Raw genomic sequence first — 26,568 nt, 5'->3', positions numbered from 1 at the left:
GAATGTGTGTGTGGTGTCAGCAGCTAAACCCTTTCAGGCACGCTAGCCTAGGATGTAGCCATAGAAACCCCAAAGTCATATTGTTATCTTAGTCTTGCTGCAGTTATGTGATACAACAGTATTAACATATAGATTAGGCCATTTATAATACTAGGTGTCATTTCAGGTTGGCTTGCTTATATAGCATTTTAGTTTTTCATTGTGCAGAATGTTAGGGAAACAGTGCGTTTTTTACAGGTCAATATATATGTGGCTATTTATAACACATCATCATCTTCATACTTCTGTCGCTATTCTTAACATACTGTGTTATTGATTGGTTGTATTGTATGAATTGTCCGTGCCTAATTATCTTGTCTTTGCCAATAATTTCATTTTTAAAAGTCAAATAGGTTCATTTGAAAAACTGTAACCTGCACATAGAGTACTGTCTCATTTGTCTTTGTATCTAAAGTATCTCATTTGTTTTTGTATATCTGGTGCCTTCTAGAGTTCCTGGCACATAGTAGCCACTTAATAAATACTTGTTGAATGCTCAGTTGATTGATTTGATATAATATTGATATGAGATTAAAAAATATTTTGTAAAAAGCTTGAAAATCGTAGTTGATATTTCACCTTTTTCCCTATTTGAAAAGTAGCCCTAGACAAAGTATTACAATAATATTTCCCCACTTCCCTCCCCCCCACTCCCAAACTTCCAGATCTCTGTGTTTTCTTATTAATTTTCACCTACCTTGGCTTTCAATTCTTGGGAACTCTTCTGTTCAATTTAGGGGACATTCGTAAGCGTTCACAGGATCCTATAGAGGATCACAGTATCATAGAGCTCAAGCTGGGAGGACTTCTGAAGCCACCTCATCCATTTTCACAGATGAGGAAGCTCAAGCTCCAGAAGTTAAGTGATTTGCCCAAATTCACAGATGCTTGTCAGCAGGCAGAGCCAGGGTTTGAACCCAGGTACTCTTACTCCAGAGTAGCCAGGTGGCACAGTGGATAGAGCGCCAGGCCTAGAGTCAGGAAGACTCATCCTTCTGAGTTCAGATGTGGCCTCATACGCTCTCTGTGTGACCTTGGGAAAGTCACTTAACCCTCTTTGCCTCAGTTTCCTCATTTGTAAAATGAGCTGGAGAAGGAAATGGCAAACCACTCCAGTATCTTTGCCAAGAAACCCCATATAGGGTCATGAAGAGTCAGACAAGATTAAATGACTGAACAACACTCTTACTCCAGAGACAGTCTTCTTTCACCGTACCACTGTGTCTCCTTTGTGTGCTAATTTGTTAACCTTTCCCCTCTCAGGATCCTGACTGGGGTCCTCTGGAAACAGGAAGAGTCATTTTAATAGAAATTTCAAAAGTTGTGTCTTGCTCTCTGTCCTTCAGGTCATACCACATGGTTGTTTAATGATTGGCTTTGCCCTCTTTTCTTTGAATGTAGAATCATAGACTTAGAAATAGAAGGAACTTTAGTACCTTACTATATTCAGCTCTTCTTAGTACAGTTCATATGAAACTGAGGTTCGCAGGATATCTGTTCTTCCGACACTCCTGTATTTGTATATTGTTCATCTCAACATATCCTTGTTATAATAAATGCACCTCCTTCCTCTTCCTTTTTCTTCCCATTGTATTCTTTTCCTCTAATTTCCTTCTTTTTGTAATAAAATAGGTAAATAAAATCACCCCAGGCCTTCCAAATGGCCAATTTAACTTTCTCTCTGACTCGTGAAGACATTAGGACACCTGTTTCTTCTCCTCAATCCAATGTAAATAATTCATCCTCTTATAGCCTTGGAAGGGCTTAGGATCATCTAATTTCACCATCTTTTTGATCTTGACCTATGATTTCATAGCTCTTTTTACAAATGAAGAAACAAATTCTCAGGTAAATTGCTCAAAGTTACAAGTAAGTTAGTGGCCTAATGGACTTTGAATTCAGATCTTCTAGAACCTATCTGGTGTTCTTTCCATAGCACCAAATTGTCATTAATTATAATAGCATTCTGGTATTAAGTGAATGGTCTGATGACATAGTCAGGTGACAGTCATAGTATTAGCTAGACGAAGGCACTTGAAAATACTGAGTTAAGATACTGCAAATACATTTGGTTTTGACATTTGAAATATAATTTGAAATATGCAAAAAGAGTAGATAGCATAAAGGTAATATAAAGCATAAACTAATGAGGACTTCCACTAATAGTACAAAACCATTTTTTGTCACCATTGGCCAATAGTAAGCACCATTTACATAAAATGAAAGACTTGACTTAAATTTCAGTTCTGAAAGATCTAATGTGCAATTTTAAAATCATAACAAACAGCACTAAAGAAAGAAACTTAGCACTATGTTTGATTCTGATAAACATGGGTATATAGCATATTTTTCCTATATGTTTGGCTTTAGGGATGCAAGTTAGGATTGGATTTGCAAGCACTTTTTCTGTTTATTTTGGAGAAATGCCATTGCTTTTGAAAGTTGCATGAATCTGTGTAGTTAAGGAAATAAAAAGCTTTCATGCCATATGAAAACAATTTCCCTTTTTTATGTCCAGAAGCTTTTCAGATTATAGTGTTGCTTTAAGTACACTTAGAGTTTTGGTTAAGAAAGTATTTTGTTCTAAGTCAATATTTACACTAGCTTAGACCTTAACCCTCACTGGAGTTGAAACTTTTTATGCTTTACCTTATCTTTGTTTTTTTCATTTTCATTGTTTTGTTGTTGTTTGTGGACTTGTAGAGTTTATATGTATACGTGTATGTGTGTAGATATATATGTATATACATATATATGCGTTTGTATATATTTACATGTATGTGATGCAGAGAATTTGAATATGGTTTTAGAAATTGAAGAGGGAATAGGCAGTGGAGCATATAGAAAATGTCTCCATTTTATGATTTTTTTCAAAGTAAGATCATAAAGGTAGAGCCGAAAGGGACCTCAGAGGTGACCTAGTCCAATCTCTTCATTTTATAGATAAACTGAGACCCAAAGAGGTGAAATGACTTGCCAAAGTCACAAAGGTAAATGTCAGAAGTATGATTTAAACCCAGATCTTTTGACTCCATGGACACCACTCTAATTAAAAAGCAGATTGTTTGTTTGGTACAAATTTGATATAATCATTATATGCTGATGTTGCTGATCTTCCCTCAAAAAAACTTCTCATCTGTGTTATATTTCTGATTGCGGCAATGGATCTGTGATGGACCATCCACATTCTGTCATCAATTGAGAAGCGTACATGGGAAAGAGAAAGTCAGAGTTTAGATGTATAATCTTTTTACATAATTTCAGTTCTGTGAAGCAGGCTGGCTTTTGGGGAAATAAGTTCACAGTTTTGGCTTTTATTAGCAATGTAGTCTAAACAATGAAATTAAACATTTATTTGTGAGTATGTACATTGTTCTTGGAGGGAATATAACCTTCCTCTATTTGAATGAACCAAATAGGGAAAAGTTGTTGATAGATTCGAGTCCAAGACTGCTGATTTTATTCACACACACACACACACACACACACACACACAGAGTCATTAAGTACAGTCAACAAATTTATAAATATTGCATAAGAATCTTGATGGAAATGTGGCAGTAGTGACTGAAGAGTTGGTATAGAATTTTGTGGATTGATTGTTATTGTTCTAAATGTAAATAGTTGCAAAGCAAGTTTAATCAATCATGTCAATGTTCTATGTTGTTTATAATAAAGGATATTTTTTAGAAAGTAAAAGATGACGTGTTCCGCAAATTGACTTTTCTTTGGGGCCATCTTTCTATAAGTTAGTGAGGTTTGTTCTTTTTTTTTTTCCTCCATTGAAAGTACAAGGGCAGCCTCTGCTGCTAAAGAGAACATGTTGTAAAAATGGTTGTCTGAGATTTTTTTTTTAATTCTGAACATACACATTAAAAAAGGGTATATTTCCATACATACAGCACAAAAAAGGATTCCTTGTGAAACCATGATTCTCTATTCAAAAAAAAATGTATAAAATAAATTCTGCACATTACTCTCAGTCTGTCTTGCTTGTCTGTGCTTTCTTCTGAACATCTTTCTATTCTTCTGTGTATGTTAGAAATACTTGTACTTATCCCACCCTTTTTGGGCATAATTATTGCTTATTTCCCTTCTCTGTTGCACATACCACCACCACCACCCCACACACACACACACCTCCCTGCCATGAACTGGGAATAAAAAAAGGGAAAGAACTTTTGTGTAACAAATAAACATAGTCAAGCAAAAGCAATCCATGCAGTGGCCATGTCAAAAAATGCATTTGTCTGCACCTTGTGTTCACTACCTCTCTGTCTGGAGATGGGTAACACGCTTCATCATAGATCATCTGGAGACATGGTAGATACTTGAATTTAGGGTTCTTAAGACTTTGATCTTTGTCTTGCTTTACTGTGTTGTCCTTATATAAATAGTTATGGTTCTGCTTCTTTTACTCTTTATCATTTCGTACTATCCAGGATATTCTGAAATCATCTCTTTTGTCATTTCTCATAGCATAGTAATGTTCCACTATGATTTTATAACAAAAGTTCAGCCATTCCCCAATTGCCTAAATGACAATCTAAGGCATTCCATTCAATTCTAGTTCTTTTACCCCTCCTTCCCTCTAGCCCCCAAAGAACTTCCCTTTAAGTATAGTAAGTTTGTTTTTTCTTGTGACTGTTCCCTCTCTGATAATATTCCCTCTTAACCCCCTCCCCCATTCCCACTTGTCTCCTTGTTGAGTTTGATGTATTTCTTTACCAAACTGCATGTGTATGTTTGCCAATTTCAGATAAGAATGAAGTTCACCTGATAACCACTCTCTTTTCCCTCTTTCATGTTTGTATACTATTCTCATACTTCCCAATTATGAGAAGTATCAAGTTCCACACTCTTATTTGTCCTGTCTGCACAAGCATATTTCTCCTTTTACCTCTTTCTCTTCCCTACCTTAAAACCATTGGAACAGAACTAGTCCCCTCACAGGAACTCTTTTCTTCTGAAGAGACTCTTATTTCTTCTCCCCTCATTAGAATGTTAGCACTTATGTCATCATATAACTCTGTCCAATTGTTCAACTAAATTTACCTTTATAGGTTTCTCTGTACTCTTGTGTTTATATTTCAGAATTCCTATGCAGCTCTGGTCTTTTCATCAGAAATATTTGAAAGTCTTTTATTCCAATAACGATCCATTCCCGCACCCAGGGTAACATTCACCTTTGTAGGGTAAGGTATTCTTCATTTTGGGCCAATAGTTTTTGCTTTTTGGAATATCATATTCCAAGATGTCCTCAGGTCTTAGGTTTTATGTGCAGTTATTCCTTCCATATCACAACTTTCCCCATTACGATTTCAATATATTGCAGGTCGGCATAAGAAATTAAATAGGAATTTGGGGGGGGGGGGTTGTGGAAGCCACAAATAACATGCAAAGGCCAGCAGGTGACAGAGTCTATACTTAATCCTTAAGACCAAATATTTAACCCAAATTTTACAGTAAGGTACTGGAAACACCTCATAAAAGAAAAAGAAAAAATTCAGATTTCTTCTCCGGTACCAAGAGAGGGCCAAAAAATTTGATAGGGATTTTCCAGATCTCAGGGGTACTGTGCCCTTAACCCCTGTAATGTGGAAAGGAAAACTGTAATCCTGACTGTTGTTCCTTTGTACTTGAACTACATCTTTCTGAATGCTTGTATTATATTTTCTTTGGTGTGGAATTTTGGCTGTGGACCTTTTTTACTTTGGGTTTTGACTATGACATCCTTAGGACTTTTCTTTCTTGGCTTTCTTTTAGTAGGTAATCAGTGGATTCTTTCTATCTTGACTTTGCCCTCAGGGTTTAATATATCTGGGCAGTTTTCAATTATTATTTCTTGAAATACAGTGTCCATACTTTTTTTTTGAATCATTATTTGCCAGTTATTTCTCCTTATGGTCTGATTTCCAGGATAGTTGTTTTTTTTATATTTCATATCTTACATTTTCTTCCCTCTTTAGATTTTTTTCTAATGTTTCTTGATATCTCTTGGAGTCTGTTTGTATTTCAATTTGGTCTGTTCTAGTTTTCCATTTCTTGTATAAGCTTTACCATTTCTCTTGCAAGTTACTTAATGTTCTTCCACTTCTTTTCCCAAGAGCTTTTACTTTATTTTTAAACTGTCTTACTTCATTTCTTCCAGGTATTCATGTAGTCCTTACAGGAACAGCTATTTTTCTGTCTAGGCATAGCAGCACACTCCTGTAGTCTATGCTATGGGAAAACTGAAACTAGTTGAGTTTGAAAGTTGTGAGCTTCAGTGTGACTACCAGGTGTTGGCATTAAGTCTCTTGCCAACCTAGTGAGCCCTTGGGAGCTCACCAGGAAGTCAAAGAAGGGATGAATGAGCCATTGTAGGTCAAAGCTTCTATGCTGATCAGCAATGGGATCAGGCAGTGAGTGGCCTTTATACTTCTAGCCTAGGCATGATAGGAAAACTCAGTCTCCCCATTAGAATTTTTTAATCTGTTTTTTTTCCTTTTAAATCTCTGCTTCAAGTTAATAGACTTTGACTTGCAATAATTTTTGGCACCAATTGCTTTTTTCTTTGATTACTCATCTTTCTACCTTTAATTCCTGAATTAGATCTTTGTGTCTGGACCAGGCCCCTCCCTGTTCTTGGCTTTGGGTTAGATAGTCAACCTTGCTTTGACTCAAATAGGTCTCCTGGGTCTTTGAAGTTCATAGTGCTGCAGGGATCATAGGATCTTCAAGGCCCTTTCTGGTGTCTCAGGACAGAGTATTAGGGACCTCAGAGTCCAGGATACCTGTACTTTCCTGATCTGGGCACTGTGCTAGTTGCCGCCCCCTGCTGTTCTCCTGTACTTCTAAGGTCACCTCCTCTCTCACTACTTCTGGGCACAGCCTTGTCAGCTATCGGTGTCCTATCTCTGATCCCATTGGATCATCTCTGTTTTCTCCAAAGTTACCAGTGATCTTTTAATTGCTGACTCTGATATTCCTTTCTTTGTTCTAATCTTTCTTGACCTGTCTTCTCTATTTGACATTATAACTACTTTCTCCTCTTGGATGCTCCCTTTGTGGGTTTTCATTGTACTACTTTCTCCTGGTTCACCTACTTCATATGTGACTGCTCCTTTTCATGTTCCTTTCCTGGCTCAAAATCCACAATATACCTACTAGCTATGGGTGACTCCCAAGATTCTGGCCTGGGCCTTTTCTCTTCTCACTCTACTCTCTTGCCTGATAACATTGTCATCTACTATCTGCTTAACTGTCATCCCTCTGCATATGACTCGCAGATCTACCTATCTAAGCCCTAGTCTCTCCCCTGAGCTTTGGTGCTATATTACTAGTTGCCTTTGGGACATTTCATGTTGAATATCGTAGAGATATCTGAAACTCAACATGTCTAAAACGGAACTCATTGTCTTTGCCCCTAAACTCTCCCCTCTCTCAGACTTCCCTATTTCTGTTAAAGGCACACCATCATTCCAGATTTCAGGTTTGTAATCTTAGCATTATCATGGATTCCTTACTTTCTCTCACCCCATATATCCAGTCAGTTGCTAAATCTTTCTATCTCTTCCTTCACACTGTTTCTCATATCTTGTGCCTTTTCTCCACTTGCACAACTCTCACCTTATTTCAGGCCCTGTCCCATTTCATGTGTTACTACGACAGCTTCCCAATCAGTCTTCTTGCTTCTAGTCTCTCACTACTGCAATCTATATGACACACTCCTGCCAAAGTAGTTTTCCTTAAAACCTGATCATATGTTTGCCCTACTCAGTCAACTCCATTGGTTTCCCATTGCCTTATCTGCTTAGCTTTTAAAGGACTAGGCCCTAACCTATCTTTTCATCTTCATTGGACATTACTCTCCTTTCCATATTCTTTGATCCAGACAAACTGTACTTTTCCCATTTTTATATGCACAGTATTCCATTTCCCATGTCTGTGTCTTAGCATTGGCCGTTCTCCATGCCTGGAATGTAGTCCTTCCTTACCTCTATCTCACAGAATTCTTTTTTTCCTTTAAGATGCAGCTCAGGCACTATCTTCTGTATGACTGTGTTCTGGTACCCTCCCAATTGCTAATGCACTCCTTCTTAAACTACCTTGTATTTAACTATTTTGTACATAGTTATGTTTATTAACTTGATGCTGTATGCATTTTTAGATGTTTTTTCTCTCCCGTCAGACTGTAAATTAATTCCAAGTAAGGATTTTTTTTCATTCTTTGTATCTGTATCCCTAGCACCTAGCATAGTGCCTGGCACAAAGTAGTCTCTTAATAAATAATTGTTGATTAATTGTTCATCCCATTCACATTCACAGTTATAATAGTTAATTATATATTCCCTTCCTATTCACTTTTACTTTTTCTTTTCTATATACATCTTGCTCCCTCTTTATTATAAGTTCTTACCCTTTTATTTTTTTCCTTTCAACCCCCTCTTCACTATTCAAGCTTAGGGTTTATTGGGTTTTGACTAATTCCTCACTGAATCTACCCTTTCTCTTATGCTCCCTCTTTTTCCGATATGTATCCCTGTTGAGTTTAGATATATTTCTACACCAAACTGTGTGTGTGTGTGTGTGTGTGTGTGTGTGTGTCCCCTCTTTTGACCAATTTAGATGAAAATGAAGTTCAAGTGAAACTTATTCTCTCTGCTCCTTCTGTGTATATATTTCTAATTTGTTGATTGTGGTTAATTCTAGATAAAGGAATTTGACCTCTAAGAGGTTTAGTTAGTTGCTTAAAAATCTAACAACAAGGGGCAGCTAGGTGGCTCAGTGGATAGAGCACTGGCCCCAGAGTCAGGAGGACTTGAGTTCATATCCAGCCTCAGACCAGACACTTGACACTTACTAGCTGTGTGACCCTGGGCAAGTCACTTAACCCCAATTGCCTATGAAAAAAAAAAAAGAAAATCTAACAACAAATAGTTCACCTTTTCCTCTGTTTGTTTCCTGTTTGTTTTTGTATTACTGCTTAAACCTAAATTGTTGTATATACTTGTGACAGTCTGAAGAGCAGAAAAAAAGCTATTCCTGTCCCAAAATCTTTCTCTTATTGGCCTGTAGGTGTTTGAAATTTCCTAAAATCTGTTTTATTGATTAAAGTCATGAGTTCATAAGTCCTTGTTAAAATATGGGTTATTTGGGAAGGTAAATGTTAACAAATATATGTAATATATTGGATGACATAAAGTTGTAGCTTTATGTCACCCAAAAGAGAAATTAGAATGTTAAGAAAGTGAACCACATCAAATACATGTATTTTGATGGGAGGTTGTAGATAGGTCTGAATTCTGAGATGTGAACTTCAGGTGTGATGTTGGGGGAGGAAAGGAGAGAAGAGAGTTCCAGGAAGTCAGAAGGTAGTATGAAGCCATTCGATGTTTTCAGTGAAAGGGGATACCAAAATCAATTCTGTCTTCTATTTCAAAATATTGGCATTTTAGAAGACAAATAAATATGATTACTTCAGCAGTGAATACTTTTAAAAGCATTTCAATTGAGTTGTAATCTTATGAACTTAAAATTTGTAGTATCATGCTTTTTGATTATTAATCATACAGACTTATCATCGTATTTGTGGAAAAAGTGCCAGTGACTCAGAAATGAGCCTTGCATACCCTGTTTTCATTCTCTTTCTTGCCCAGCATGGCAAAATCAAATGTTTTTCAGTATTAAAATATTGCTCAACTATATAAATTTTCTGTTATTGTTTCAAAAAAAATCAAATTTAAATGACATACTGTTGGGGATAAAGAAGTTATTAAAGTAATAACCAATAGCTATCAAATATTCTGTTCGTATTTGTTTTCCTACTCTCAGCTAGAGCATAGATTTGAGATTTTTCTTAGGAAAGATAGATTAAAACTAATTCTCCAATTCTTTGCATGCCCATCAACACAGTTTCTTTTTCTATCAGATGCAGATTAGATAAACTTGCTTTTTCTATTTTATAGTCTCCTCCCTTAATATTACAAAATAAACTGTAATTCATAGAATCTAAAAAGTTGAAAGACCACTAAAAGGAAATATAATCTTCAAATCCTTTCCATTCATCATAGCAGACTGTTGTTTTGTCCCCCAATTATTAGTCAATCATCAAGCATTTATTAAGCACCTAATATATGCCAAGAATTGTGCTAGGGTATACAGACGCAAAAGTGATGTAGAACTTGTACTCAGGAAGCTTAAATTCATTTGAAGGGACAATATATACATAAACAAATATATACAAAACAAAAACAGTATGTTTTTGGAGGAGGGGGAAGGAGGCTAGGGCATTAGTATCTGTTTGCATCAGGAAAGGCTTCATGTAGAAGGTGGCACTTGAGGAGAGTTTTGAAAAGAAGCAAGGTATTGATTCTAAGAGGTGAAGGTGAGATGAGAATGCATTCCAGGCATGAGGGAGAGCCAGTGCAATGACCCAGAGATGTAGTCTTATGTGTGAGGAATTGCAAATAGTCCAGTTTGGATGGACTGTGGAGTGTGAGAGAGGCAATAATAAATAATGATACTTAAAAAATAGGTTTTGATTAGGTTGTAAAATGCCTTTTAAAAGCCAGAGGAGCTTATATTTGATCCGAGGGGCAACTGAGAACCATTGAAGTTCATTGAGTAGAGGAGTGACATGGTCAGATCTGAACTTTAGGAAAAATCGTTTGACCAACTATGTGGATTGGAGAGCAGAGAGCCTTGAGGCCGGGGAAACAATTAATGCAGTTATTATAGTTGTCTAGGCCAGAAGTGATAAAGGCCTAAAAAATGGGTGTTGGTCATCTAAGTAGAAAGGGATTGGATGTAAGAGATACTGTGGCTATAGAAACAAGATTTGGCAACTGATTAGATTGGGGTGAAAGTGAGTGAACCTGAGCTGATGAGGGGCTTTACCAGGGTGGTAGCAGTATCAGAAGGGAGAAGGGAGCATATAAGAGAGATGTTATGGAGGTAAAATTGTCAGACCTTGGCACCAGAATAGATATGGGGAAGAGAGAGAGGAGTCAAGGATAAGATCTAGATTTTTAGGCTGGGTGACTAGAACAATTGTGGTGCCCTTGAAAATGATAAGGAAGTTTGGAGGAGGGAGGTGGTAGTGGAGATAATGAATTCAGTTTTGGACATGTTCAGTTTATGATGTCTATGGGATATCCAGTAGGCAGTTGAAGATATGAATCTGGTGGTTAGGAGAAAAGTTAGAGCAATAAAACTTTAAAAGAAACATAGCAAATTAGAAAGATACTTAGGAAAAGAGAATGATGCTCAGTAATTATTACTCAGTAGTTATCCATGTAACAGCATTGTGAGATTCATATAATGATGAAGCAGGGACCAGATCAACCTCTAGGATAGAAAAGCAAGGTACTGTTCACTTGAGTGTATAGCTCACATTTATATGATTCTTTAAATTTAGTCAGGCACTTGTCTTTCAACAGTCCATCATATGAGGTTGGAAGTGTCAGTTTTATTGTCATTTACAGATGAGGAAACTGAGGTTCTTACACTTTACTTGCCTATTGTCGTTTTTTTGTTTTCATCTCCTTCAAGGACAAAGTAGACCTTACCCAGGTTAAAAGTGGTTTAAAAAAAAAAAACACCTAAATTTTACACTGTTCATTCCAGATCTCCTGGTTTGTGCTTGAAACTGAGATAATTATGAATAAAGATGATTAGGAAAGAAATTAAGCCAATAAAACTAAATAATATACTTCTTAGAATTGTGTTACTAAAATACAGCTTTAAACATCTCCAGAGGGAGCATTAAAGATCTGGTTTGTTCTGAAGCCAGCCCATGCCCTTGCTAGAAATGACCCAGACTCAGATTCTGTCTTGGAACTAGCTTAATCTCACTCAGGATCTCTAGCTCAGCTCATTCAGAAGGCTCAGAAAATCATAGATTTACATCTAGAAGAGACCTCTGAAACCATCTAATCCAGCTCCCTCATTTTACAGATGAGAAGACGGAGGCCCAAAGAAGGGAAATGACTTGCCCAAAATCACACAGATGTAGCAAGTATTAGAGGTAGAGTTTGAGTGTAGTTCTTCTGATTCTATAGGTGGAACTTTTTCTAGTTCACCACAACAAAAATTTTCTCTTCTTCACAGTGTTTCTAGATAAGGCTCACCTACTTAGTATTCTTACCCAGAGAACTGATCCAGGACCAGATCAACCTCTAGGGTAGAAAAGCAAGGTGCTGTACACTTTAGTGCATAGCTCATATTTATATGATTCTTTAAATGTAGTCAAGTACTTTTCTTAAAACAGTCTACTCTGTGAGGGTGGAAGTGTCAGTTTTATTGTCATTTATGGACGAGGAAACTGAGGCTCTTACATGTTACTTGCCCATAATCAAAGTATTATTGAGCAACTGAGCTAGGAGATTAACTCACATTTCCTGGCTCCCACATCTAACATTGCATTCATTGTGCTAGGATGCCTCTGTATCAAACTTAAATTATAGGAACACAACTATCCAGCTATACTTCTACAGTTGAGTTGCTACTGAACTTCTCAGTACCAAGAGTAAAATATTATGTGGAAGAAAAGGCTATTAAGTTACAGAGTTTTTTTGTCTTACAAGTTTACATTCAGTTTATGTATATTTTCAACCCTGCCTCCCCCAATTATTCATTTACATTACTTCAACCTAGTCTGTTTTTTAAACAATTGAATTTACATTTTTTCAATAATTCAATGAATACTATGTAAGTCTTAGGATAATTAGATTCACTGATTCTTTTGAATAAGGGTTCTTAATTTTTTGTGTGTCATAGACTTCTTTGGCAGTTTCTTAAAACCTAAGGACCCTTCTCAGAACAGTATTTGTTACCTACATTCATAATTGAAGGAAATTGAAGGAAATAATCTCAGTTAGAGGTTAGTGAAAATAAAACTTTTTTTTTTAATAGATCTCCTGAGATCCATCCACACACTCAGCTTTTTGGAGATTCTCGTCTGAATGTGATAAATTTATTATCTTACTTTGTGCTAATTGCTTTATAATAAATTTCTGCAATCTTGAAAAGTACTAGATTAAAAATTCTGAAGGCTGCATTTATGGAAAAGGTAGAAACAAAACATATAATGTTATGTCCTTTTCCTGCAATAAGTATCACCTAATGATTATTATACATGTAGCTGTGCAAAGGAAAATATTTTAATAAACCATTGTCAAGATGTTCTACTTTAACTTGCTGTATCATTTCAAGCTTTTCAATATTACCTTATTTATGTGCATTTTATAGTTATGCTAAAACATGTGAGGTCTTTATTTTGACACAAGTCTATATCTATATAGGATTTTAAAGCTAGCTTCTTAACAGCCTCTAAGACATCCAGTAATAATGCTATTAGTTGATGATAGAATTTGATTATTTTTATATTATTCTGTTTATACATTATAATTTACATATTCACTATTTTTCTCTCTCTCAGTGTTAATACTGTTTGGGTTTTGCAGTTTGGAGAGGCTTTTGTGTTCTATTATATTACTTTACCTATTATAGATGTCTATTAGTAATCCAACTCTGAGGCACTGTTATTATGTATTAGGCAAACTCCAAAAGCAATTTTTGTTTTTCTGCTTTATAACAGAGGAAGAAGAGGAGCAGGTACCTACAGATGGGGGCACATCAGCAGAAGCCATGCAAGTTCCTTTGGAAGAAGAAGGAGAGATGGAGGAGGATGAGACCATTAATGATGAGAATTTCTTGAGCAAGAGACCATTGGATAGTCCTGAAGCTGAAGAAATGCCTGCCATGAAACGACCACGGCTGGCAAGTACCAAAGGGGACACCCTTGATGTAATTTTGGAACCACGAGAACCACTTAGTTCAATAAATACTCAAAAGGTTCCACCAATGCTATCTCCAGTTCATGTTCAAGACAGTGCAGACTTAGCCCCTCCCTCACCAGAACCACCAATGTTGGCTCCAGTTGCAAAATCACAGATGCCAACTCCAAAAACATTAGAAACAAAAACATTAACACCCAAAACCAAGGCCAAAACTAGCTCTCCTGGACAAAAGATAAAATCACCTAAAACCTCTCAATCACCAGCAATGGTTGGAAGTCCTATTCGTTCACCAAAAACTGTCTCCAAAGAGAAAAAATCACCTGGACGTGCTAAGAGTCCCAAGAGTCCCAAGAGCCCCAAAGCTCTAATTCATACTTCTCAAGCACCAGTCAAAGCTGAAACACCAAACAGAACTCCTTTGGCTGCATTAAGTGACAAATTTGGTAAAGAAAATATCCAAGTAAAACAAACTCAAACACCTCCTGATTCTGGGAAACTGAACAATGAGAATCAATCTAAGAAGGTTGTTGTAACTGATAAAACTATTGATGACTCCATTGATGCTGTGATTGCGCGAGCTTGTGCTGAACGTGAACCAGATCCCTTTGAATTTTCCTCAGGTTCAGAATCAGAAGGAGAAATTTTTACTAGCCCTAAAAGGATTTCTGTTTCAGAGACTACTACTCCCAAAGCCTCAGTATCTTCCAACAGTTTCAATAAGGCTGGATCCACCCCTATCCCTCCTTCAGGGGGAACTTCAAGCTCAGATATTTCATGGACAATGGATGATTCCATTGATGAGGTTATTCGGAAAGCAAACATGGGAACTCCTTCCAATATCCCCACCAATTATCCATACTTCTCTTCTCCTTCTGCTTCTCCCCCTACCCCAGAACCTCTTCTCAAAGTATATGAAGAGAAAACCAAACTGGCTTCATCAGTGGAAGTGAAAAAAAAATTGAAAAAGGAGCTTAGGACAAAAATGAGAAAGAAAGAAAAACAGAAAGAGAGAGACAAGGAGAAAGAGAAGGAGAAAGAAAAGAGCAGGGAGAAAAGCAAAGAGAAAGAAAAAATCAAAGAGAAAGAGAAAGAAGTCAACCGGGAAACAAAATTTCCTTGGAAGGACCTTATTAAAGATGAGGACTCAGATCCCTACAAATTCAAAATAAAAGACTTTGATGATGATGCAAAAGTGAGGTTGAAGGATGGCATCATGAAGAGGGAGAAAGAGAAGCACAAAGATAAAAAGAAAGAAAAAGAAAAAGGCAAAAAAGAGAAAGAGAAGAAGGAGAAAGAGAAAGTGAAAGATAAAGGAAAGGAAGATAAGATAAAAGCTCCATCAACTCCACTTGTATTACCTCCTAAAGAAATGGCTTTGCCCATGTTCAGTCCTGCAACAGCAATGAGACTGCCATCGATGCTGCCTTCCTTGTCCCCAATTCTTCCTGAAAAGTTGTTTGAGGAAAAAGAAAAGCCTAAAGAGAAAGATAAGAAGAAAGACAAAAAGGAGAAGAAGAAAAAGAAGGAGAAGGAAAAGGAAAAGGAGAAGAAAGAGAAGGAAAAAGAAAAAAAAGAAAAGGAGAAAAAAGAAAAAGAAAAGGAGAAACACAAACATGAAAAGGTAAGCCATTTTTATCACCTTATACATTATCTAAATAAAATCCTTTTGAAAACTACAGATAAACAAAATCATAACAATTACACACACACACACACACACACACACACACCCCTCTCTGGGTATATATGTATATTGATATACACATATGTGTGTATTTATATAAAAAGTAAATACATGTAAATTATATATATAAAATAAATGTATAAGAAAAATACACACACATATTTACTTTGAGTATAAACTAGCCATCCTTACTAAAGGTTGGTTTTAAAATAGGGAAAACCATCAGTTCACAATTTTTTTTTTGGGTTGACCTACTTAACATTTGAAAACAGTATCCTGTTGTTACTATCTGTATGTCCTTGGACAAGTCACTTAACCTTCCTGTGTCTCAGTTTTCTCTTCTTCAGAGTGAATTAGCTTCTGAAGTCCCTTTCAGCTCTACACATAGTATTTTTGTGATTCTCTTAACTTGTGATTGGGTCCTCTATACATTGAAAAATACATTAAAATTCATAACCCAAATAGAACAACATCATGGAAGTAATAACCAACTCTTATCTACATTAATCACTTGTTTCTAGGTTAAAATAAAAAAGCCCTAGTCTGACATTTAAGGACCTCCACAAACTGACTTCTGGCTACTTTTCCAGGCCTTTTCCTTACTATTTCTCTTCCCAAACTCTATATTCTAGCCAAATTGGTCTGTTAATTGTTTCTAGAACTCAGTAGTACATCTCCTGCCTGCATTCATTTATGAAGGCTCATACCTGGAATATATTCTGTCATTACCATGTATCGAAATCCTTTCTTCAAAACTCAGGTGAGGTGCCACCTCTTCCATAAAGCTTTTCCTGAGATCTCTAGTTGTTGGTACTCCATCAGTCCTTTATTTTATATCTTACATATTTATGTACGTTTTGTATATCTCCTCCTGCCTGTCTGCATTATCCTATCAGATGTCTCTGAAACCAGATAGTATCTTAGATTCTGGTGTTAACATCCGGGGATTAATAAGGCAGGTTTTTTCATAGTAAACATTTGCAACAAACTTGTGGAAAGTGAGGAACTCTGATGGGAAAAAGTCTCTTGATTGATTTACATTTTACTTCTATTCAGTTTGGTTATATTTTTCATTTATTTTGGTTACCAGTCATCTTGGATGAAATATCTTGGTCTTTTGCTAGTCACGTGGCTTTTTTTCTGGCCACTAAACTCATGGGGTATCAAGCAGGATACTCATACTTTTGCTGCCATCTTTGCTTTATGTTAAAGAGTACGAATAGCAATTTAGAATATAGTTTTGATATTAGTTCCTAAACAGGATTCAGTCTTACCCTCTCCATGCTTTTCCTCAACATACAAGAAAAATGCTTTGTAAACTGTAATGTACTATATAAATTTAAATTATTATTTCGTCATCATCATCATCCTTATCCCATAGGCCTTCATTATTTAAGCAAAGTTTCACACAATACTGTTAAATATAAACCAGGTCTGGAAGGCATAAATACATGTGAGATACAAATGTCATTTTAGGACAGATTTCAGAGTAATTGCTAAATATTTAAATATTTATGAATTGTAATGAATATTTTGTCATATTTTATTCCCCTCCCCACTTTTTCTCTCCATTCACCCGTCCCAAGAATAGGAATATCAATTTGGATCTCATACTTACAACTTCAGATTCTACAGAAACATGGACATTTTCCCCACTAGGTCTCTGTCTGGTATGGTAACATGAATCAGCTGTGTTTTTAAATTTGCCTATTAATCTTATTTGTCACTTTGCCATCTATTATATCCTAGCCCTTACACAAAAGGACAAAACTCAAGTAGGATACATGGAAAATTTGTTCTCACCCTTGAAAATATAATATGGAGGACATTAATTTGGAGCAATGCTATGGTTTCTATTCTTTCTTTTCCAATCCTGTTTATTCTCCTATCAGTGCCATTTACCTCCAGCTGTACTTAAATGCTTCATGATAGTGTGGAGGTTAGCCTGGGCTGTAAGGAAATAGAGCTTTTGAAGAAAGGCTGAAAAGTCTTTGAGTGTAGGCCCAATGATGGGGTGTATATATTGTGTAAGATGGGAGGTACATGCAATAGGAGACTATCTCAGGGCCACGTGGTACAATGGTTAGAGTGTTGGACTTAGAGTTAGGAAAACATGGAATCAAATTCTGCCTCCAACACTGACTACTTAGGTGACCCTGACAAGTCACTTAACTTCCTTGGGCCTCACCTCATATGCAAATTGGGGGGGAGGTGATGGGGTTAGGCTTAATAACCTCTCAAGTCCTTTTCAGTTCTAAATTGGTGATTCCAAGAACCTGTGATCATAAGTTATAAAGCAGTTAAGATCTACATTAGCAGAGGGAATATGCACACCAACAAAATTACCATTGCTTGAAGTAGTGAGGTAAATGTCATTTAAGGAAATGTCAAAGTATACAGAAAATGGGGAAAGAATTGTATTTGTTTTCACCTGAGGTAGGGTCTAGTCTAGAGCAAAAAATGAGGACCATAGAATGACCCCAAGGGATTAAGATCAACTATTTGGAGGGTGGGAAGATGGGTCATAGCCAACCTTCTCCCCACAATAGCTCTTGTGATCTTATCTCCAACATTACTACATCATAACCCTTTACAAATCACTTTACAGTTATATTTTACCCCCTACAACCTTTGGCCATTTGGTTATAGGTTCCTCAGAGTTTGTTAGCTATATAATGTAACTGAATAGGCATCTGATATAATTGCTCTGGCAACATCTCTGCTCCCCAGATCACTTTATCACTGGAAGAGTGGGTCCTATTGCTTAGGGTAATGGTTAGTGAGTAAGAGCCCCTCCTCTTCTTCTTTATTTTGTGTAGGAAAGTGAGTTGCATAGGGTGAGCTGGCATGGATGGGTTGTTTCCTACACTGTAGATTTCATTACATTATCTTTCTTCCCCCAGATCTACCCTTCATCTGAACTTCCATATTTCTACTGAAGAAATCACTGTCTTTTCAATCACCCGGTTTTCCCACTTCACTGTCATCCTTGACTCTTCATTCTCATTCACTACATATACAGTTGTTTTCCAAGTCTCATTGTTTCTACCTCATCGATGTATCTCCTATCCATTGCCTTCCCTCCACTTCTAGGACTATCATTCTCATGACCTCTTGCTTGGACAATTGAAATAGCCTCCGGATTTGTCTCCCTGTCTCAATCCTCTGTTCTCACTCTTAACCTGTTTTCCACACAGCTGCCAAATTGACATTCCCAAAATGCAAATCTGACCATTTTACTATACTGCTCAACTCCAGTAGCTCCCAAATGACTCTAGGAGCAAATATTTTATCTATGTTTTGTCCTTTAATTTCCATTTTTGTGTAAGTTTTATAATGTATATAATTGTTACAAAATAGTATATGTATATAATTTATTAATAAGTAAATACACCTATATCAGGGGTGCATATTCAAATTTTTACTTACAGTGATATGCAATCAAAAATGTTTGCAGATCACTGTTCTAGAGCCACAAACATGGGAAGATGGCTTCCAGAGACTCTCGTAAATCAATTACTAAGGCACTTTGGAAAAATGAGAAAATGGTCCTATCTAAACTGTATTTAATGTACATAGTCATGGGAGCAAAAGTGCCACCATCCTGATCTACTCATAGGAGCACATAAATATTCAATGGCTCAAACATTGTCTTGAGTCATCAAGAAGGCATTTTTCAAAAACATTTCAAAAATAAGCTTATAAAACTATTTACCCACTAAGATAATTTCTGTGAGCTCTAATCAAAATTATCAGTGACAGTAAAGCTGATCTTCATCAGCTAAGACAATGACACAATCCCTTCATTAATAAAGTACATTCTTTGAGTTATTTTTAGACAGTGATGACAGATACGTGTTGTTCCATCAACAAATTCTTATGACCAAGAACATTTTTGTCTTTATTTTTTTCTTTTCAAATCCTCTCTTTCCCTTCATCCTTCCCCCACCCATTGAGAAAGCACAAAAATATGATGCCCATTATACATATGAAGTCACACAAAACATTTCCCCATTAGCCATGTTGTGGGGAAAAAAGAAAGAAAAATAAAAAGAGAAAAATGTACTTCAGTCTACATTGAGAGTTCATCAGTTCTCTTTTTGGAGGTGGATAGCATTTTTTATCATGAGTCCTCTAAAATAGTCACAGACCATTGTATTGATCAGAGTGGCTAAGTCTTTCACATTTAATTAGCATTACAGTATTGCTGTTACTATGTACATTGTTCTTCTGATTCTCCACGCTGCACATTGTATCATTTCATATAAGTCTTTGGAAGTTTTTCTGAAGTCATCTCCTTCATCATTTCTTAAAGTGAAATAGTATTCCATCATAGTCATATACCATAACTTGTTCAGCCATTCCCCAATTGAATCTCTATCTATCTCTAACAGTGATATGCGATCAAAAATGTTTGCAGATCACTGTTCTAGAGCCACTTCTTTGCCATCACAAAAAAAAATTTTTTTTGATTTTTGTATAAAAGGATCTATATCTTTTTTCTTTGATTTCTTTGGAATATACCTAGTAGTTCATTGCTGGGCAAAAATGTGTTTTTACAATAGGGGCCCAGACTCTGGTCAGAGAATACAACGAAAGCTAACTGGCCCACACACGTGAAATTTGACGTCTTTCACCCCATGTTCCAATGCCATAATGTTAATGATACTAAATTCAGTAGGTATACAGTTAGTATAATGAAGACTGTTTACCCATTTTTGTGAAGATTCTTCCTTTCCTAAAGATTGATATTTCTTTTAGTCCTAACTTAATTTATTTAAGACTATAGATGTTCAGATTGGGCCTTGAAGGAAGGGAAGGGTATAAGCATATTGAGTTGAGGGTGAAGAGACGAAGATTAAGCCTAAATTTGGTAGAGTGGCTTAAGCAAAGTCAGGGAGAGATGGACCAGAAAAAAGAGCAAGAAACAGCGAAAGCAACACCAAATAAAATGAACATTTTCATATACAAAGTATAAGAGAAAAAGAGGATTGTACATGAAATGTGAATCTCTAATGTGTACAACTTGCTTTTCCTTTTACACATATAATAAATTCAACATGTAGCTTTTAAAGCTCTCCTGCTTGTTTTTTTTTTCCTTCTGCCTTCCATCTGTTTTCTTCTCTGTATTTTTTTAATGTGTAAATTCCCAGGAAAAATCACCAAATTTTGATCATAATTGTTGACATTTAGTTTTATATGAATGAATGAAAATGCATTTATTAAGAGCCAGCGATGTCTCAGGGTGCTAGGAATATAAAAAGAAAACAGTCTCTGACCTCAAGGAGCTTACATTCTAATGGGGGAATGGGGTCATAGTTACAGATATTGTGAGTGGAACCATGGGGTAGTCAATTGTCATTCCTTTTCCAGTAGCAAAGATAAATTGATATTGATCATTGAATAACACCCCCCCCAACTCTAATAAAAAGCAGTCACTTTGGTTTACCATCAATTATGTCTCAGAGGCATGGTCTTGCCATTTACTATAATGTCTCCAGAAGCCAGATTAGAGAAAGTTTTTCAGTACTGACTTGATTTGCCAATGGTCATAAAATCATTCTTAGACTGAGTTCAAACTGTTATTGCCTTGTATCTAGCCTTCCTTTGATAGTAATCAGCTGCTGAAGTGGAGGGATTCAGAATAACCAAAAAAAAAGAATAAGAAAGTATTCCTGTTACCATTTCATTCTTTATGTTGTGCATATTGGCATGTTTTTCTTTCTAAAGTAGATTTGTTGTTTATTTTTTTCTTGTGTGTATGTGTGTGTGTGTGTGTGTGTGTATAATTTTTGGGGGGAGGATTCTTCTCTAGTCTCTCAAAGAAAGTAGTCAACTCAAGCTTTTATTTTGCCTTCAATATTAAAAAAAATTGTTTTCCAGGAATTTGTATTCCAGTATAAGAATTACTTGCCAGATATAATGGAAGCTAGTCTCATACCTGTATTGACTGAGAGTTGTGCTATTACATTGTAATGATATAATTGACTTTTTTCTTATTTGAAATATTTTATATGATCAGAGGATATTTGTAATTGAAAATAATGTCTAGTTATTATGATACCTGATGAACAGCAACAGAATACTTGCTCACATTACATAATTCAAAATGACAATTATTAAATGTTTTTTCTGTTAATTCAATTATATTTTTAAACATATTTGCATACAAAGGAATTGGATCTATCAAGAATTTGTTGCCACCCTCCCTCCTGTGTGTGTATGTATGTATGTATGTATGTATGTGTTTGTAAGGAAAGGAGTTTAACATTAATAAAAAAAAAAAAAAACTTGGACAGATTATATTGACAAAGCTGCCCATTACCTTGGCAAAAAGTCCCTGTCAAAAGATAAACTTTAAAGCTAGAATGCATGAAAGAGTTCCCAGATAGAATTAAAATTTAAACTGATTCCTGATAGATAAGCTCTTTTTAAATCCACCTCTTTGCTGCAAGTCAGGATTTTAAAAATAAATTTCCCCCTTAAATCTCCTGAGCGATTTTCATTTTTTGCAAGGCCGCACTGCTGGTGTCCTGGAAAAATGGAGAGTTAGAGCTTTATCAGTTGGTGCCCTGAGGTATGTGGAAAAGAAGCTAAATCCTTGAAGATTAGCAAAAAAAATGCAGCACATGGCAATAAGGGGCTTATATGACTACTAGTATTAGTTCAGGTGAAAGAAGTATTGCTTATACATAAAACTGGACAAATCCACTGACAATGTATTTTTAGTTAGCTACAAAGGAATCTTATATTGCTGGACTTGACCTCTTTGGTGATTTGGGAAGCTTAGTCATCCACTGTAAATGCTCTTCTGGTGGCCCCAGTTCTCTGTATTACTCCAGAGTTCTGCTCTTTTATTTTAACCCCTGCAAGCACAATTTCCTGGTAAACATTTCTTCTTGTGTCTGCAAAGGATACAGTCAATTCGTGACTGTTGTGTGTGATTGATTGCTTGATTTAACATTTTAGATTTTGTTCATTTATCTCAGAAATAATAAGGTACATGTGCAAGAGAAGTTCTATTTCTAAGAGATGACATTTTAATTGCTATTAGGATAAGTATAGCATAAACATGAGTATGTCAATATTTATAAATTGGCATGTCATATTCTAACAATTATCTGTTATTAGCAATTTCAAAGTAATTAATTCCTATCCCTTTGCTAGTTTTTCTTCTTTCCGTCTGTTTAATGTGGGTAGGCTTCCAACACTCTGTCCTTGGCATTCTTCTCTCTCTGCTTTTTCTTTAGACATCTCATCCACTTCACCTTTATTTGAACAACTCTCAAATTTTCAGCTAAAACCCTGACTTTTCTGGAATTTCTAACTGCCTGTTGGACATTTCATTTAGACATTCTAGTGGTGCCTCACCCTGAACATGCATAAAGCTGACTGATTATCTTTTTCCATAAACTTACTCCTCTTTTTGTCACCTCTGTCTCTGACAGTGATGCTGGCATACTCCCAGCCATACTCCTACCCCTCATACACATCCAGTTAGTTACCTAGTCCCTTCAGTTTTATTTGAGTAAGTACCCACTGTGTGCACAGCACTATACTAGGTTCTGGGAATACAAGCCAAAAATAAAATACTGTCCCCAGCCTTGAGTAGTTTATATTAGACCGGAGAGGATAAACAGAGGAGTATAATACAGGCCAGGGAATTATTGGAGGAAAGGGGACATTACACAAATTAATTCTAAAGCATTTGAAAAGAGAAGGAATATAATAAACTAGGGGGATCAAGGAATTCACTCATTCAGCAAATATTTATTAAACACCTACTTTGTGCTTAGTGTTGGAGATGAAACAGTCCTTGCCTTCAAAGAACTTAAACTCTTTTCTAAGGAAACAATATGGACATACAAATTTAAATACAAGGGGAAGGTAGAGTAAGAGGGACAAAACATGAACAAGGCTGACATAATGTATGTGACAGAAGGTAGTGGTTGCTAAGGAAGGTATGTAAGTAGACATCAACTTTAAATCCTAGGAATTCTGAGTGGATCCATAGGGCAACAGTTTGTCATATCCTTTGCAATAGCAATTGTAATGTTAGTTTGATTATCATTGTAGGGAGGACAGATAGCAAGACTATCTTATCCCAAGTGATGGTCACCAGTGGACTTGGGCCTGAGGCAGTGTACAAGGCAAGGATCAGGAACAGAAGAGATTAGCAGCTGTGTAGTTCCTATTCCAAGAACAGAGTCTCAGATTTGACGCCTAGCCCATCTAAAGTCCTTAGTGGAATAACCATGGCTGAGAACTCAAATCAAAAGGAAGACTGAAGTTCTGTCCCTCAGAAACTGCAGAACTTTCCAACTGGCTGATTGTGGTACTGTCTAGCAATAGACTACTGAAGCTGCAATTAGGGGAATGCCAACCATCATGCTGCTCAGATCCAAACTGAGGTCAGGAGTTTGCAGAGCTCAGATTATGAGGGTAATGATCACATTTCACCCAAGATCAGACAGATTACTTTGAATGTACTGAAAGCAATTCAGATCCCTAGCCTGAAATGTCTCTGAGATCCTAGAAGAGCATAACACTCAATATCCAGAGAAAGCAACAGCAGGCTCCAAAAGGATACAGAATAAGACCAAGCACAGCCTAGACATTTCCTCCAAAAGAACACAGAACCTGTCCCTAATATAAAGTCTGAAGTCAGAAATAAGTCTGGAAGAATGAGGAAATAGGGGAAGCAAGGTGGTGCAGTGGATAGAGCACCAGGCCTGGAGTCAGGAGAACCTGAGTTCAAATCTGGCCTCAGAGACATAACACTCACTAACTATGTGACTCTGGGCAAGTCACTTAACCCCAATTGCCTATAAAAAAAAGAATGAAGAAACAAAAAAAGAGTCCTACCATAAAGAGCTATTATGGTGACATGGATGCCTAAGACAAAACCCCAGGAGAAAAAAATTACCCCAAAAATCTATAAGCAATGCCTCAAAGAAAAACACAGCTTGAACACAAGTTTAAGTAGAATTATTGAAAGAAATGATGATTTTTTGAGAGTTAAAATGATTTTTGAAATGAAATGAGAGTACTAGAAGAAAGAATTGAAAAAGAAATGAGAGTTACAGAAGTAAAACTTGGAAAATTAACTCCATGAGACAGCAAGAAATATTAAAACAAAGTCAAAAGATTGAAAAAATAGAAATTGACAGGTATTTCACAAAGATATCAAGCTCTGGGGGGCAGCTAGGTGGCATAGTGGATAGAACACCGGCCCTGAAGTCAGGAGGATCTGGGTTCAAATCCAGCCTCAGGCTAAACACTTGATACTTACTAGCTGTGTGACCCTGGGCAAGTCACTTAACCCCAATTTCCTAAAAACAAAAACAAAGACAAAAAAAAAAAGATATCAAACTCTGATCTTTATTTTATTTGTGAAAAGTATAGAATAATTTTGTAAAAATTCTTTTCCTTTCTGAAGGCCAGGATTTTTATTTTCCTTGCTAAGAAAATAAATTAAAAGGTTTTTGGGAAGGGAGGGGAGAACATTGAGCTGAATACTTAAAGGGGGAGTAGGGAGGGAGTTGAAAATACTTCTATCTTCATCAATAAATGTGTTTCTAATAAGGGAGACTTTTAGGAAGGTAAAATACACAATTATACATTAACTGACAGTAATGTCTCATACTTCTAGTTTGAGTAGGAACTGATAGAAGTAATATTTTGGGGAAAGGACTATCTCTCCACTATGCCAGGTCCCATCTGCCAAAAAAATTTTGAAAAAAAAATTTCAAATCAAGATGGGACACAAAGTCTAGCAATAAAGTTTGCATTATTTATGTATGTATGTATATAATTGCCTCTTATACTCCCCACAAAGAGGTTGATTCATGTAAGCACTATACTTAATGAGGGGAAAGGGACTCATTATTATGAACATGTGTGTTCATATACACACAGCAGTAACCAGCTGCAGACATAAGATCTTAGTAAAGCGGCCTACTAACAGAGCCTGTCTTTTTTTTTTTTCAGTCAGCACAGTGCGTTTAGCCACTGGTTCTTAGAAACGAATTTCTGAGCTTTCAAATGTGAACTAAAAGGTATAATGCTTCACATAAAAGCACCCAACACCTGTAAATGAATCATGTAGATATATAGGGTATTAAAGCTTAGTATTTCACTAAGACTTTTGGGACAACCTGTGTAACACGAGGCCTTTAGACACCCTGATACAACTGGAGTATTAGCTGTTCCTTGAACCTACCTTATATCTTTTACCTGTGTACATTTTTATGCCTGAAATGCATTCCCTCTTTATTTCTGTAATTTAGCATCCTTTTATTGCTTTGACTCACCTCAGGTGCTACTTCCTTTGTGAAGCTTTTCCTAATCTCTCTAGTTTTGAGTACCCTCTCTGTCTTCACATTTTCTTAAAACTTCTTTCTCTGACATTTTCCTAGGCTTTTTCACTCTTTGCATTGTATTAAACATATGTTTATTGTTATGGTCCCAAAGTAGAATGTAAGCTGTGTGAGGGCAAGGACTGTTTCTTTGTATCCCCCACGTCCAGCACAATGCCTTGTACGTAGAAGACGTTTTATTTGAAGTTTAAGTACTGATTAACAGTACAGCAAGATGATGTGGGGCTTTACTGTAACTCCAAACTTAATTATCCTTTCATACATTTTTTTTTAAAAAAATTTATTATGAACTAGAAAATAATAATAATAATAATAATAAAAAAACCTTAAACATTTCCATACACAGGGAAGGCTAGAAAATAAGAATTTTACTTGAAACTGCAAATATTTGATATGCAGCTTTTCTTTTTAATATTTTTTAAATTTAATGCAATAGTGCCATAGCCTAGCTTGTCAATACCCACTATAAATCCCATTCATTTCTGAGTATTTTTCAGATATTTCATTGATACCTTTTTCTTTCCTCTCTTCCCTTTTGAAAAAAACAAATACTATCACTAGGATGCAAAGGTAAAAGCTATCTCTTCTTAAAAAGGTATAGGCAAGCAAACATTAGTGTTGTAATGAATTTTGCCTGGAAATTTATACCTCCTTCCACATCTAGGATTCTCTTGCCCAAAAG

The 26,568-nt window shown here is 36.2% G+C and overlaps 1 protein-coding gene across 1 annotated transcript in view; it reads left to right on the top strand.

Moving 5' to 3' along the window:
- TAF3 (TATA-box binding protein associated factor 3) overlaps nt 1–26,568 on the top strand; it is a 238,321-nt gene that overhangs the window by 152,638 nt on the left and 59,115 nt on the right. Inside the window, exon 3 of the mRNA XM_027838857.1 lies at nt 13,622–15,444. Coding sequence (XP_027694658.1) covers nt 13,622–15,444 — 1,823 coding nt within the window. The remainder of the gene's footprint in view (nt 1–13,621; nt 15,445–26,568) is intronic.

The sequence above is a fragment of the Vombatus ursinus genome, unplaced genomic scaffold (genome assembly GCF_900497805.2).
Source record: "Vombatus ursinus unplaced genomic scaffold, bare-nosed wombat genome assembly UNPS02014830.1, whole genome shotgun sequence".
Taxonomy (NCBI): domain Eukaryota; kingdom Metazoa; phylum Chordata; class Mammalia; order Diprotodontia; family Vombatidae; genus Vombatus; species Vombatus ursinus.
This window is presented reverse-complemented; position numbering and strand designations above follow the sequence as displayed.